Genomic DNA, 13,754 nt, shown 5'->3' on the forward strand with positions numbered 1-13,754 from the left:
GCAGATCTACAAGCTCACAACGCGTCGCATCGCGACGCGTTGTGAGCTTGTAGATCGGCTATTTTCAAATATTTAGTACTTTTACTTTTGGTACTTTAAGTACATTTTGATGCCAATAATTTTGTACTTTTACTCTTTTTACTTGTAACAGAGTATTTTTATATTGCAGTATTGGTACTTTTACTTAAGTAAAGAATTTGAGTACTTTTTCCACCACTACTATAAAGGCAGAAAAAGCCAGATCTAATATCTTAAAGAATAGGGCTTAAGTGGTGATCGATTTAGTCGGTCCTTAATCGCTACGGCAATTATTGATGGTTGCTTACTTACTCCTTACTTCAAAATCAATGTTTTATTTTCCATACAAACTTAAAGACCTGGTGAAATGGCATTTCTTTTGCTAAGAGAGAGAGAGAGAGAGAGAGAGAGAGAGGGGCCAGTGTTAAGCATGTTCTGTACTACGTTGCTTATTTCTAACCTAGAATGTTTTCACATACACATCTTAGTGTGCTGATTAAGTTTAAAATGACAGGAAGTCATTCATCCATTCAAACCGGGAACGCATCTGTGTAACCACTTTATCCAGATTCAAAAATAGCAGATATACTTGTAGATCTGCTATTTTTGAATAATCATGAAAGTTTTTGTAAATCTTTGAATATATTTTTTAAAGATGCAGTGCAGTGACTTTTTCGGTCATTTTATTTTGAAGATTCAGTCTGAAACGTCGTCTCAACCTGGTCTCAACCAATCAGAAGGTCCCATCCCTTCAGGCTATGGGACGTTGGAATCTCAATCACGTGTGCAACAGGGCTAGTGTTTGTTTACAAGTGAGAGAGAGACGGCCAGTGAAGCAGGTGTGCTACTACGTGGCTTATTTCTAACCTATAATGTTTTCAGATACATATTTTAGTGTGCAGATTAAGTTTAAAATGAGTAATACACCGTCTGGATGTCATCTTGAATGAGATTCAAAACAGAGTAGCTCTGTAATTAAAATCAGCTGTGTTTGAAGAACTTGCAGCTATGGGAATCAAACAGGTGCATGTAATCAAGATTCATTTATATTCATGAAGGCTGTGTTATGTCATCACGCAGCACGTTTTCCTTTACAGGAAGTCATTAAGATTGGCTTTTTAGGGACTTTTGATATAAAAATACACAATTTTTTTTTTTTTTCAATTATTCCGCCATCTATTGTTAGGTCTATTGTTAGGTCTGCCCATATGATGACCACGGATATGCTCTAAAAGTGTGAAAAACATATTTTTTATTTCAATACACCTTGAAAGCGAACATTTTGAACTCAAATCTTTGCTTCTGTGGGGGTCCCTGGAACAAAACATTTTGAGATGGGGTCCGCGGTGAGATACATACAATTTTGGTGGTCCTTGACATGAAAAAGTTTGAGAACCACTGATTGTAGCAACATACGTTTTTATTTTTTTAAACGGTGAGGATTTAGAAGACATTTGTAGAATATATATTCATAGATTTGCACACATTTTCAAGATTTTTCCCAAAAATAGCAGATCTTCAAGCTCATAGCGCAGCACTCGGTGCCACGCTATGAGCTTGTAGATCTGCTATTTTTGAATAGCCCAAAGAAATCTAAAAATGACACAGATGCGTTCCCGGTCTAAATGGGTTAAAAAATGTCCGTCCTCCTCTTCCTCCTCTTCCTCCTCCCAGCGGCCAGATGCCCCGCCCACAGCCACTACGAGCCGTGCGGCAGCGCCTGCCCGGCCACATGCCACGCCCCCGACGCCCCGTCCAAGTGCCCCGCCCCCTGCGTGGAGACGTGCGCCTGCGACGCCGGCTTCCTGTGGAGCGGCGAGCGCTGCGTGGCGGCGGCGCGCTGCGGCTGCTCCCACGACGGCCGCTACGTCCCCGCCGGGGGCGCCTGGTGGGCCGACCGGGGCTGCAGGCGGCGCTGCCGCTGCGCGCCGGAAACACGCCGCGTGGAATGTCACGACGAGGGCTGTCGAGACGGACAGCTGTGTCAGGTATGGCGGACAGAGCCCGTTCTCCACTTCTCCACAACACGTATAACATATACAATGTTGTCCATGTTTGGGTTGGGAACCTCCATATCTCCTTATTTTAACGTTTTGTAAATGAATCGCTGCTTCGTCGTATAAGAGTGTCACACAAAAGTATAGTAGTATATAAATAGCTGATCTGACAATGTGACGCGTGTCAGCTTGTAAATCTCATATTTTCACTATTTTCTTAGCTTTTTTTCAAGTGAAAAGTAAAGTGGTCCAGTGTGTTTTTATAAATATTTAAACAATGCAAAGTAGGACGACGTCACCCATTTTCAACCTATCTTCATATAATTGGTCCTCACTAATACTCATGATAAAATGGTATCATTTTTTTCTGCTCGGACTGTGTCTCATAGGAGGGCTGTGGACAGTCCAGAAACCCAGTGACATCATCGATAGGAAGTTTTTTTTTTTTCAACAAGATTTCACATTTTTTATCTAGATTTGTATTAGCGTCAGAACAATGGCCTCTATTGTTGCATTGCAACTTTCAAGGAATAGAAAGGCCTGCAGTTTCTATTAGCTTGGATTCCCCATCCATGATGTCACTGGTAGACAGGTTTCTCAACTGTCCACAGCCCTCCTATGAGACACAGACTGAGTAGAAAAAAATTGTACCATTTTAGTGAGGACCAATTATATGAAGATACATACTGTAGGACATACTGTACAGGGTCTCCACCCTGACAGTGACGATCTGTAAATGTTTCCGTATCCATTGTATGTTTTCTTTCTCTTCTTGCAGGTGGTGGACGGCATCAGAGGATGTCACCCTGTGTCTCACAGCACCTGCCAGGCCACAGGTAATGATGATGGAAATAATAAACGTTATGATAAGACTGAGTCAGAGGAGCTCAGGCTACAGACCGGCACATAGGACTTCACCATGAAGAGCTTTAACTCACTGACTCACATAGGACTTCACCATGAAGAGCTTTAACTCACTGACTCACATAGGACTTCACCACGAAGAGCTTTAACTCACTGTCTCACATAGGACTTCACCACGAAGAGCTTTAACTCACTGACTCACATAGGACTTCATCACGAAGAGCTTTAACTCACTGACTCACATAGGACTTCACCATGAAGAGCTTTAACTCACTGACTCACATAGGACTTCACCATGAAGAGCTTTAACTCACTGACTCACATAGGGCTTCACCATGAAGAGCTTTAACTCACTGACTCACATAGGACTTCACCATGAAGAGCTTTAACTCACTGACTCACATAGGACTTCACCATGAAGAGCTTTAACTCACTGACTCACATAGGACTTCACCACGAAGAGCTTTAACTCACTGACTCACATAGGACTTCACCATGAAGAGCTTTAACTCACTGACTCACATAGGACTTCACCATGAAGAGCTTTAACTCACTGACTCACATAGGACTTCACCATGAAGAGCTTTAACTCACTGACTCACATAGGACTTCACCATGAAGAGCTTTAACTCACTGACTCACATAGGACTTCACCATGAAGAGCTTTAACTCACTGACTCACATAGGACTTCACCACGAAGAGCTTTAACTCACTGACTCACATAGGACTTCACCATGAAGAGCTTTAACTCACTGACTCACATAGGACTTCACCATGAAGAGCTTTAACTCACTGACTCACATAGGGCTTCACCATGAAGAGCTTTAACTCACTGACTCACATAGGACTTCACCATGAAGAGCTTTAACTCACTGACTCACATAGGACTTCACCATGAAGAGCTTTAACTCACTGACTCACATAGGACTTCACCATGAAGAGCTTTAACTCATTGACTCACATAGGACTTCACCATGAAGAGCTTTAACTCACTGACTCACATAGGACTTCACCATGAAGAGCTTTAACTCATTGACTCACATAGGACTTCACCATGAAGAGCTTTAACTCACTGACTCACATAGGACTTCACCATGAAGAGCTTTAACTCACTGACTCACATAGGACTTCACCATGAAGAGCTTTAACTCACTGACTCACATAGGACTTCACCACGAAGAGCTTTAACTCACTGTCTCACATAGGACTTCACCACGAAGAGCTTTAACTCACTGACTCACATAGGACTTCATCACGAAGAGCTTTAACTCACTGACTCACATAGGACTTCACCATGAAGAGCTTTAACTCACTGACTCACATAGGACTTCACCATGAAGAGCTTTAACTCACTGACTCACATAGGACTTCACCATGAAGAGCTTTAACTCACTGACTCACATAGGACTTCACCATGAAGAGCTTTAACTCATTGACTGCCAGAGTTAAACATCATCTATAGCTGCACTTGCCAGCTATGCCAGTTTTTACTAACCTTTGGTAAATCATAGAAGAAATCCACCCGCCGATCGCTTTAAAAGACGTAGCCGAGTCTCGTAGAAATGGAGAGAAAATGTTTTGTCGCTGTGACAATCCATTCCATAGTTGTGGGCAGTTGTTTTCGTCAAAAAGCTAAATCCTGTTAAATCCTTTAACATTAGATGGGACCGGGCTGGGTTTGTTGTCATCACATTATATCCGGGTCTACTGTTATCCAGAAGTTATAGGATCACTCATAGGTTGGCGAACAGCGCCCTCTGGCGTAAACCATTGAAAACGCCACACACCGCCACTGACCAGTGTGGACCTCGGGCCAACTGACCAGTGTACTCGGCAGTGGCAGTCAATGAGTTCACAGTTCAAGTAAAACCTTAAAATCAATGTTAAAGTAAGTACCAGTGATGAGCCTATAGTTGCCACGTTCTGGACCAAATTGCAGGCGATGCAACAAGCTTTTACTGAGACCGGAGTAGAGGGCATTACAAGAATCTAAACCAGAGTAGACTAAAGGCACCATACAACATTTTGATCTGATTTTACATCCCACCGTTTCCAGGGGACCCCCACTACGTGACGTTTGACCACCGGAGGTTCAACTTCATGGGGACGTGTGTGTACCAGCTGGCTGCTCTGTGCTCCAAGGACCCCCAGCTCACACCGTTCGACGTCATCGTCCAGAACGACCACCGGGGGAGCAAGGTGGTGTCTTACACCAAGCTGGTTGAGATCAGAGTCTACGGCCTGTCCATCGTCATAACCAAGACACACAGAGGTCTCATCATGGTGAGTCTATAGGTCTGTCCATCGTCATAACCAGGACTCACAGAGGTCTCATCATGGTGAGTCTATAGGCCTGTCCATCGTCATAACCAGGACTCACAGAGGTCTCATCATGGTGAGTCTATAGGTCTGTCCATCCTCATAACCAAGACACACAGAGGTCTCATCATGGTGAGTCTATAGGTCTGTCCATCGTCATAACCAGGACTCACAGAGGTCTCATCATGGTGAGTCTATAGGTCTGTCCATCGTCATAACCAGGACTCACAGAGGTCTCATCATGGTGAGTCTATAGGTCTGTCCATCGTCATAACCAGGACTCACAGAGGTCTCATCATGGTGAGTCTATAGGTCTGTCCATCGTCATAACCAGGACTCACAGAGGTCTCATCATGGTGAGTCTATAGGCCTGTCCATCGTCATAACCAGGACTCACAGAGGTCTCATCATGGTGAGTCTATAGGTCTGTCCATCGTCATAACCAGGACACACATAGGTCTCATCATGGTGAGAACACGTGTAAGACCCGGGAATCGAACCCGGGTCTCCCGCGTACAAAGGCAACACCTTAACTAGACTAAAGGTGATTCCTTATAACCCAGGGGAGATATTAGGGTTTTAGCTCATCAGGCTCTGAGCTACTACTGCTAAAAACATTTTTTTACATGTTTTGAAATATTTTGGATGGAGAGCTGGTCAACCTGCTGGTCAGATATATAAAGTATTTAAACAGCGTGGTATCTTCTCTGGTCAGATATATAATGTATTTAAACAGTGTGGTATCTTCTCTCCTACAGGTGGATGGAGAGCTGGTCAACCTGCCGGTCAGCCTGAGTGACGGTCAGGTGTCCGTCCATAGGAGCGGCCGGTTCGCCGTGGTCACCGCGGCCTTCGGCCTGAAGGTGCGTTTCGACTGGAACAGCGCGGTGTTCGTCACGCTGCCCAGCACATACATGAACCACGTGTGTGGTCTGTGTGGAAACTACAACGGGAAAGCACAAGACGACCTGGTTCCCAAGGGAGGCGCCAAGCCCGTCGACGCCAAGGACTTCGGAATCAGGTCCGTACGGGTTTTATATTGTTTTTTTTTCTTACTCGTGTCAGGGAGGCGTAAAATATCACTACAGCCATAAAGACACCCAGTCTTTATGAACTCCAGTATTGCCAGAAAGGGATATTTGACCCATAAAAGATAGATATCTAGAACCGCTTGGATACAGCAATTAACTTCTCTACTCATTTGAGTACATTTAAATAGCAACATGAACAAAATCTTGGATGTCGGAAAAGGTTCTGGTGTGAATAAAGTAAATGGTAAATGGTGCATTTACATAGCACTTTTATCCAAAGCGCTTTACATAGATTGTGCATTACATTCACCCATTCACACACACACACACACACACACACACACACACACACACACACACACACACACACACACACACACACACACACACACACACACACACACACACACACACACACACACACACACACACACATTCACACACCGATGGAGGAGGAAACCATGCAAGGCACCAACCTGCTCATCGGGAGCAATTAGGGGTTCAGCGTCTTGTTCAAGGACACTTCAACACTAACTCTTCAATAAAGTACTTGTTATTCAATGTTTTTGTGTGATGTTTTGTTAAAGGAGCACTTCACACAATTTTCAACCTTATATTCATAATAATTGATCCTCACTAGAAAAGCACCATTTCTATCTCACTCTGTGTCTCAGAGGAAGGTAGGCAGGTGTGGTCATTTCAAACAAGATTCCAAACTTGGTGAAATATATATTTTTGGTTTATGCGAGAACAATGGATTCTATTTCAGCCCGCTAACGTTCCAGGAAAAGAAAGGCTGTATTTTCTATTTGCTTGGAATCCCCATCGATGATGTCACTGGTAGGCATGTTTCTGAACTGTCCACAGACCACCAATAGTAATATAATAGTAATATAGGCCCCACGCCTTGGGGATTTACTTGTCACAGTACATTTGCACATATGTGAAATTTGTCCTCTGCATTTTATGGCCTGGAGTCGTATCTGGGACACCAGGGCCTCTGGCTCCCCAGGCGGGCTCACTAACCACTCAGCTATGGCCGCCCCACCATTGAGAGACAGAGTGATCAATCATAATGAAGATATGGTTGAAAATAGTTGAAGTGCTCCTTTAACCAAATAGGTTGTATTTATTATAACTAACTGCCACTGTCCCGTTTCTGACCACGATGGAAATGTTGTTCTTGATTTCTATCCTCTATTGATTTTTAACCAACATGTATAATCTGTGATGTGTGTGTGTGTTATTAATTCATATAAATAGAGATCTAAACTATATTAACCCATTCAGACCGGGAATGCATCTGTGTCATTTTCAGATTTATTTGGCTATTAAAGAAGCGATAGCAGATCATTGCACTGAGTGCCGCACTATGAGCTTGTAGAGCTGCTATTTTTGAAAAATCGTGAACATTAGCGCAAATCTTTGAATATATATATTTTTTAAAGCGAACATTTGTAACTAAAATTTTTGCTTCGGGGAGGATTCTACAAATGTTTTTTTAACAGTTTTTTTTTAAAAAAACGTATGTTGCTATAATATAGTGGTTCTCAAACGTTTTCATGTGAAGGACCCAGAAAATTATATGTATTTGGCCGCAGGCCCCCATCTCAAAATATGTTGTTCCAGGGACCCCCCCCCCCCCCCCCCCCAGAAGCAAGGATTTGAGTTACAAATGTTTGCTTTAAAAAACATATATCCAAAGATTTGCATTTTTCAACTGATATAAAAATTAAAAAAAAGCAAATCTACAAGCTCATAGCGCGGCACTCGGTGCCGCGCTATGAGCTTGTAGATCTGCTATTTTTGGGTTAATGGGTTGAATATGCATTAACAGCTGGAGGGTGGCAGAGATCCCGGGCTGCGTGGACGGCTGTAAGGGGGCGTGTCCAGACTGTGACATCACCCAGAAGAAGCAGTACGAGAGGCGTGAGTCGTGCGGCCTGCTGACCGACCCCAAGGGCCCGTTCGCCGACTGCCACGCCGCGGTGGCCCCCGCGGGGTACTTTGAGGACTGCGTGTACGACGTGTGTCTGTACCGGGGCAGGAAGGACGTGCTCTGCCAGGCCATCACCGCCTACACATCTGCATGCCAGGCTGCCGGTGCCAACGTGCACGGCTGGAGGACCGAGCTCTTCTGTGGTGAGAACCAAAAGACCCTCAGTATAGGCTCTATGCAGATATGACATTGGGCCTCTTCCTTACTTTGTTCACAGGCCTTACCAATTATACTAATTAAGGACTCTGTTCCATTTAGTGTAGCACAGTGGTTATCAAACCTTTTAATTTCAAGGACCCCCATAACTCTAAAGGTCCTTACACACCGGCGAATATGCGAATATACGCAAAATTCGGACTCGTTCCGAATAATTAAAAGACGCTTTTTCGCTTCGCGAAACTGATGTGGACGCTTGCATTGACTTTATAAGGTTTTTAAAAAAAAACGTATTTATTCGCATGAAGAATTCGCCCCGGTGTGTAAGGACCTTAAGAGTGAACAAATGGAAACAACCATGTGTTCACTCTAAAGGCCTTTGCAGACAGGATGCGATTTTTCGCACGGAAAAAACAGATAATATCATTTTTTAAATGAACACATGGTTCTCTATGACCTCATGCACACCGGCTCCAAATTTGCCGTGCAGCAAGTGGCTGCAGCGGTGCGTTTTTTTTTTTTTTCAATCGAACCCAGTTTGATTTGTGCGTCTTTTCGCATGCGGTAAAAACTGCTGGTTAAATCGTACCCTGTCTGCAAAGGCCTTTAGAGTTACACACGTGTAATAAATCTATATCTGTATACATACAACATAAATCTATATACACATACAACATAAATGTATATCTGTATACATACAACATAAATCTATATACACATACAACATAAATCTATATCTGTATACATACAACATAAATCTATATCTGTATACATACAACATAAATCTATATACATACAACATAAGGATAATTAAGGATAATTCCTTTTAACAGGTCGTTCATGAAAGTCCTTGCGGTCTTGTTTCCAATGAGAACCTGTGAGCAATTGGGGTTAAGAGTCTTGCTCAGGGACAAATTTCATATCATCGGCATGCTGGGATAGCCTGGAATCGAACCTGGGGCAACCAGGACCTCTGGTTCCCTAGGCGGGCTCACTAACCACTCAGCTATGGCCGCCCCCCACATAAATCTATATACACATACAACATAAATCTATATCTGTATACATACAACATAAATCTATATACACATACAACATAACTCTATATCTGTATAAATCTATATCTGTATACATACAACATACATCTATATCTGTATACATACAACATACATCTATATCTGTATACATACAACATAAATCTATATGTGTATATTTGTGAGCACAGACAGAATAATGCATATACTGTATTTTCACTATTTTTGAAACTTCACATATAATTCATATTTGGCCTGTAACAGTTTATAACATGATTCAAACTGAGAATTCATACAGTATATTGCTCATACTCATACAGCTGCTTTGCAGGCTCTTTAAACCCTACTATGTTTTTGACCGGAGTCCCCCAGGGTTCTTTACGAGGGTCTTTCCTGTTTTTACAAAAAATAAATATCTTTGCCGAAAATGGCAGATCTTCAAGGTCAGCTTGTGTAGATCTGCTATTTTCGGCCCAGAATAGCGACACTATGTTTCAAGAGGTTAAACTAAAATGACACTATAAGGTTTCCACCCGAATTTTTTTTTTTAAATCTTCAATGAATATAACTCCTCCTTCTCTGCCGACAGCGGAGAAATGCCCCGCCCACAGCCACTACGAGCTGTGTGCCACAGGCTGCCCTGCCACCTGCTACAGCCTGGTGGCGCCACCGGGCTGCGAGGCCCAGTGCAAAGAGGGCTGTGTGTGTGACGAGGGACACATCCTCAGTGGACAGCGCTGTGTTCCCTTTGAACAGTGTGGCTGTGTCTACCAGGAGCAGCAGTACTTCCATGTAGGACAGGTGTTCTATCCTAATGGAATGTGTGACCAGCAGTGTACCTGCACCAAGGATGGAGAGGTAATAATAATAATAATAATAATAATAATAATAATAATAATAATAATAATAATAAATAGTAAACTTAAATTTGATTAAAGGTTCTATTGAGCATGGGATGCAATGCAACAGGAGGTCATATTTTGTCTTGGTTTTAAGGATATATATTATTTTGTGTAGGGCTGATACTATCGATTTTCTTCAAAGCTATTATTTGATTAATAACTTATTTGATTAATCAAATAATCGAAAAGCACATTTTGTGTATTTTTAAATGTTTTATATATCAACAAATTGATGCCAAAAAAGTGTAATTGATTATTTGATTGTATTTATTAGTTAAATTAACTGATGTTATATATAGAATTATATATATTTTATGTACGTATAATATTTAAATATTCTTTCTTCCAACATATAAATCCTTTCAGATAGTGTGTAAGAAGTTCTCCTGTGGTCCTAACGAGAAGTGTGAGGTGAAGGAGGGCCGGCGGCGGTGTCAGGCGGTGGGGACGGGGGTCTGCCAGGCCTCAGGAGACCCTCACTACATGACCTACGACGGCCTGACCTACGACTTCCAGGGAACCTGCACCTACACCCTGACCCAGGGCTGTGGTCTGGAGGGGACCACCCTGATACCCTTCTCTGTTCAGGTAACACCCTGAGAACCACCCTGGAACCCTTCTCTGTTCAGGTACTAATAACACCCTGAGAACCACCCTGGAACCCTTCTCTGTTCAGGTGTGATTCCATATCTGTCATCGTTATAGTGCTGCGCCCTGCGCGACATTACAAAGTCTAAACCAGTTGTGCTATAAACACGCCCCCTTCTGTGGCCAACGCGGAAGTGCCTCTGCCTACAACGCGAACAGCCTTTTTGCATGTAGTTGGGGCTTCCCCTATTGAGCGGGCGCACGGGCGGGGACTTATTTCCTCTACATTAAAAGAGTTATGATGTCACATTATACAACAGGTAGTTCCGACCAAGCAATCTGATTGGCTGAAATAGCTATCTAGCCGTGCTTCAAACCAGCATCATAGCACGGGCCTAATCACATTAATAAATCACTCCGCACTGCAGTCCGCACCTGATTAGACCATATATGGCACAGCTGTGCTGTGAAGTCACGCTGTCCCACGGTAGGAAAACAAACAGAGTGATATCCTCCTGTGTTAAAGTAAAATTACTCCCATTTCGTTAACAGTCCAGTGTATGTTATACTTTATCGTACGAAGGTATCGCACGGCGAAAATAGCCGATCTACAAGTTCACAACGCGTCGCCATCGCGACACGGTCGTACGACGGAGCATATAGCCTACTGGAATTCATTCCACTGCGCAAGCATTGATAGCTCAGCTGTGTTGATGAGACGGTGCCTCAAACTCAAAGCGCTGCTACAGGGACTATTTAATGTCTCTCAGTCAAAAACTCTTCTCTTTACAGGGAAAAGCGCTGTTTAACACACGAGAGGGTGTGCTTTACCGTCATTATTGGCACGCCAGTGATGCGGTCAGGAACGAGGCGAAGCCGAGTTCCGCGAGCATCACTGAAGTGCCAATAATGTAAGGTATATAATATTGCTTAATTCTAATCCAGCCCAAATACCCAATCTCTGCACCGGCATCGGTGGCGGACCTTGTTAATCATTAGACTCTAAATCCACTATCACCGGGAGTCTGGGTTCGACTCCTGCTTATGACAATACTTTTTCAAACAACCTCAGACTACTTTTTTTTTCGCCGATAAAGTATAGTTTTGGACCATGACGGAGGCGCGCCGACCCAGCAGACCTTGAGGCCGAGGAGTCGCGCCCGAGCGCCCGCTGCTATCTGTTATAATGATAATACATATCATTTAAACAGCGCTTTTCTATGGACGCAAAGTCACTTTACAAAAACAGAACAAATAAAAACAACTTTATTAAGAGAATAACTAGTTAAAGTCTCGATAGCTTTAAAGCACAGCTCAAGACCTATTTATTCACTCTTGCTTTCAGTTGATTTTTAAATCTCTGTGTTGTTATTCATGTCCACTGTTATACCTGATTCACTGCCTTGTTCGCTATGTATATTTATTATATTATGTTGTTTTATGCTTCTGCTTTTCTTTTTAGCTTTATTGTTAAAATTATTTGTATTTTTTCTTGCTCTATAAAGCCCTTTGAGCTGCATTTCATTTCATGAAAGGGGCTATACAAATAAAGTTTATTATCCTAATCCTAATCCTAATCCTATCCTAATCCTACTACTATCATTGAAATGACCTCCAAAAGTTTGTCCGGGGTAAAAGTACGTACGATCACTCCACTTGCCTCCAAACTTGCCACAGACTGTTGATCAGTGCTCTGGCTAATATTGAGGCTTCTTTCCCCGCCTTCAATGTACTTACATATTGTACAGTTAATATAAAACTACATTTTAACATTTTAGCTTTTCTTCTTTTTGGCCGCAGCATCCTTTTATTCGATTAGTCGATTACCATGATCAGTCATAACCATGTAAGGACTTTCCAATGCAGCTACCACTGCCAAATATGGACTGTGATGGACTGTGATATGATCGGGCCTAGATGTGAGGGCCGCGAAGCGGCCCGAACCTGTAGTTATTATTATCATTAAAAGGCAAACAAAATCATTAAAATTAAAAGGCAAAAAGGGGGGACTATTGAACTAGCTATGGAATGTGAGTCTGAAGAGGTGGGTTTTGAGGGAGGTTTTGAACAGGGGAAGGGGTTTTGAGTTCCAGGGGGACAACTCCAACTGAGAAGACCCTGTCACCCCATGTTCAGTGCTTTGTCTTGGGGACGTCCAGGAGGATGTGACTGTCACATCAAATCCTTTGATAAAATGAATAAATAAATACATGTGTTGTTCTCGTCAGGTGGAGAACGTGGAGTGGGTTAGGGTTAAACATTGTGTTGTGCTCGTCAGGTGGAGAACGTGGAGTAGGTTAGGGTTAAACATTGTGTTGTGCTCGTCAGGTGGAGAACGTGGAGTGGGTTAGGGTTAAACATTGTGTTGTTCTCGTCAGGTGGAGAACGTGGAGTGGGTTAGGGTTAGGGTTAGGGTTAGGGTTAGGGTTAAACATTGTGTTGTTCTCGTCAGGTGGAGAACGTGGAGTGGGTTAGGGTTAGGGTTAGGGTTAGGGTTAGGGTTAGGGTTAAACATTGTGTTGTTCTCGTCAGGTGGAGAACGTGGAGTGGGTTAGGGTTAGGGTTAGGGTTAGGGTTAAACATTGTGTTGTTCTCGTCAGGTGGAGAACGTGGAGTGGGTTAGGGTTAGGGTTAAACATTGTGTTGTTCTCGTCAGGTGGAGAACGTGGAGTGGGTTAGGGTTAGGGTTAAACATTGTGTTGTGCTCGTCAGGTGGAGAACGTGGAGTGGGTTAGGGTTAGGGTTAAACATTGTGTTGTTCTCGTCAGGTGGAGAACGTGGAGTGGGTTAGGGTTAGGGTTAAACATTGTGTTGTGCTCGTCAGGTGGAGAACGTGGAGTGGGTT

The 13,754-nt window shown here is 43.1% G+C and overlaps 1 protein-coding gene across 1 annotated transcript in view; it reads left to right on the forward strand.

Moving 5' to 3' along the window:
* fcgbp (Fc gamma binding protein) overlaps positions 1-13,754 on the forward strand; it is a gene marked incomplete at both ends in the record, with an annotated part of 69,169 nt that overhangs the window by 15,623 nt on the left and 39,792 nt on the right. The window contains 8 exons of the mRNA XM_080427185.1: positions 1,693-2,006; positions 2,794-2,851; positions 4,937-5,163; positions 5,958-6,220; positions 8,068-8,372; positions 10,009-10,277; positions 10,688-10,909; positions 13,138-13,155. Of these exons, the coding sequence (XP_080283311.1) occupies positions 1,693-2,006; positions 2,794-2,851; positions 4,937-5,163; positions 5,958-6,220; positions 8,068-8,372; positions 10,009-10,277; positions 10,688-10,909; positions 13,138-13,155 (1,676 nt within the window). The remainder of the gene's footprint in view (positions 1-1,692; positions 2,007-2,793; positions 2,852-4,936; positions 5,164-5,957; positions 6,221-8,067; positions 8,373-10,008; positions 10,278-10,687; positions 10,910-13,137; positions 13,156-13,754) is intronic.

The sequence above is a fragment of the Gymnoscopelus braueri genome, assembly GCF_963280865.1.
Source record: "Gymnoscopelus braueri genome assembly, chromosome: 4".
NCBI lineage: Eukaryota > Metazoa > Chordata > Actinopteri > Myctophiformes > Myctophidae > Gymnoscopelus > Gymnoscopelus braueri.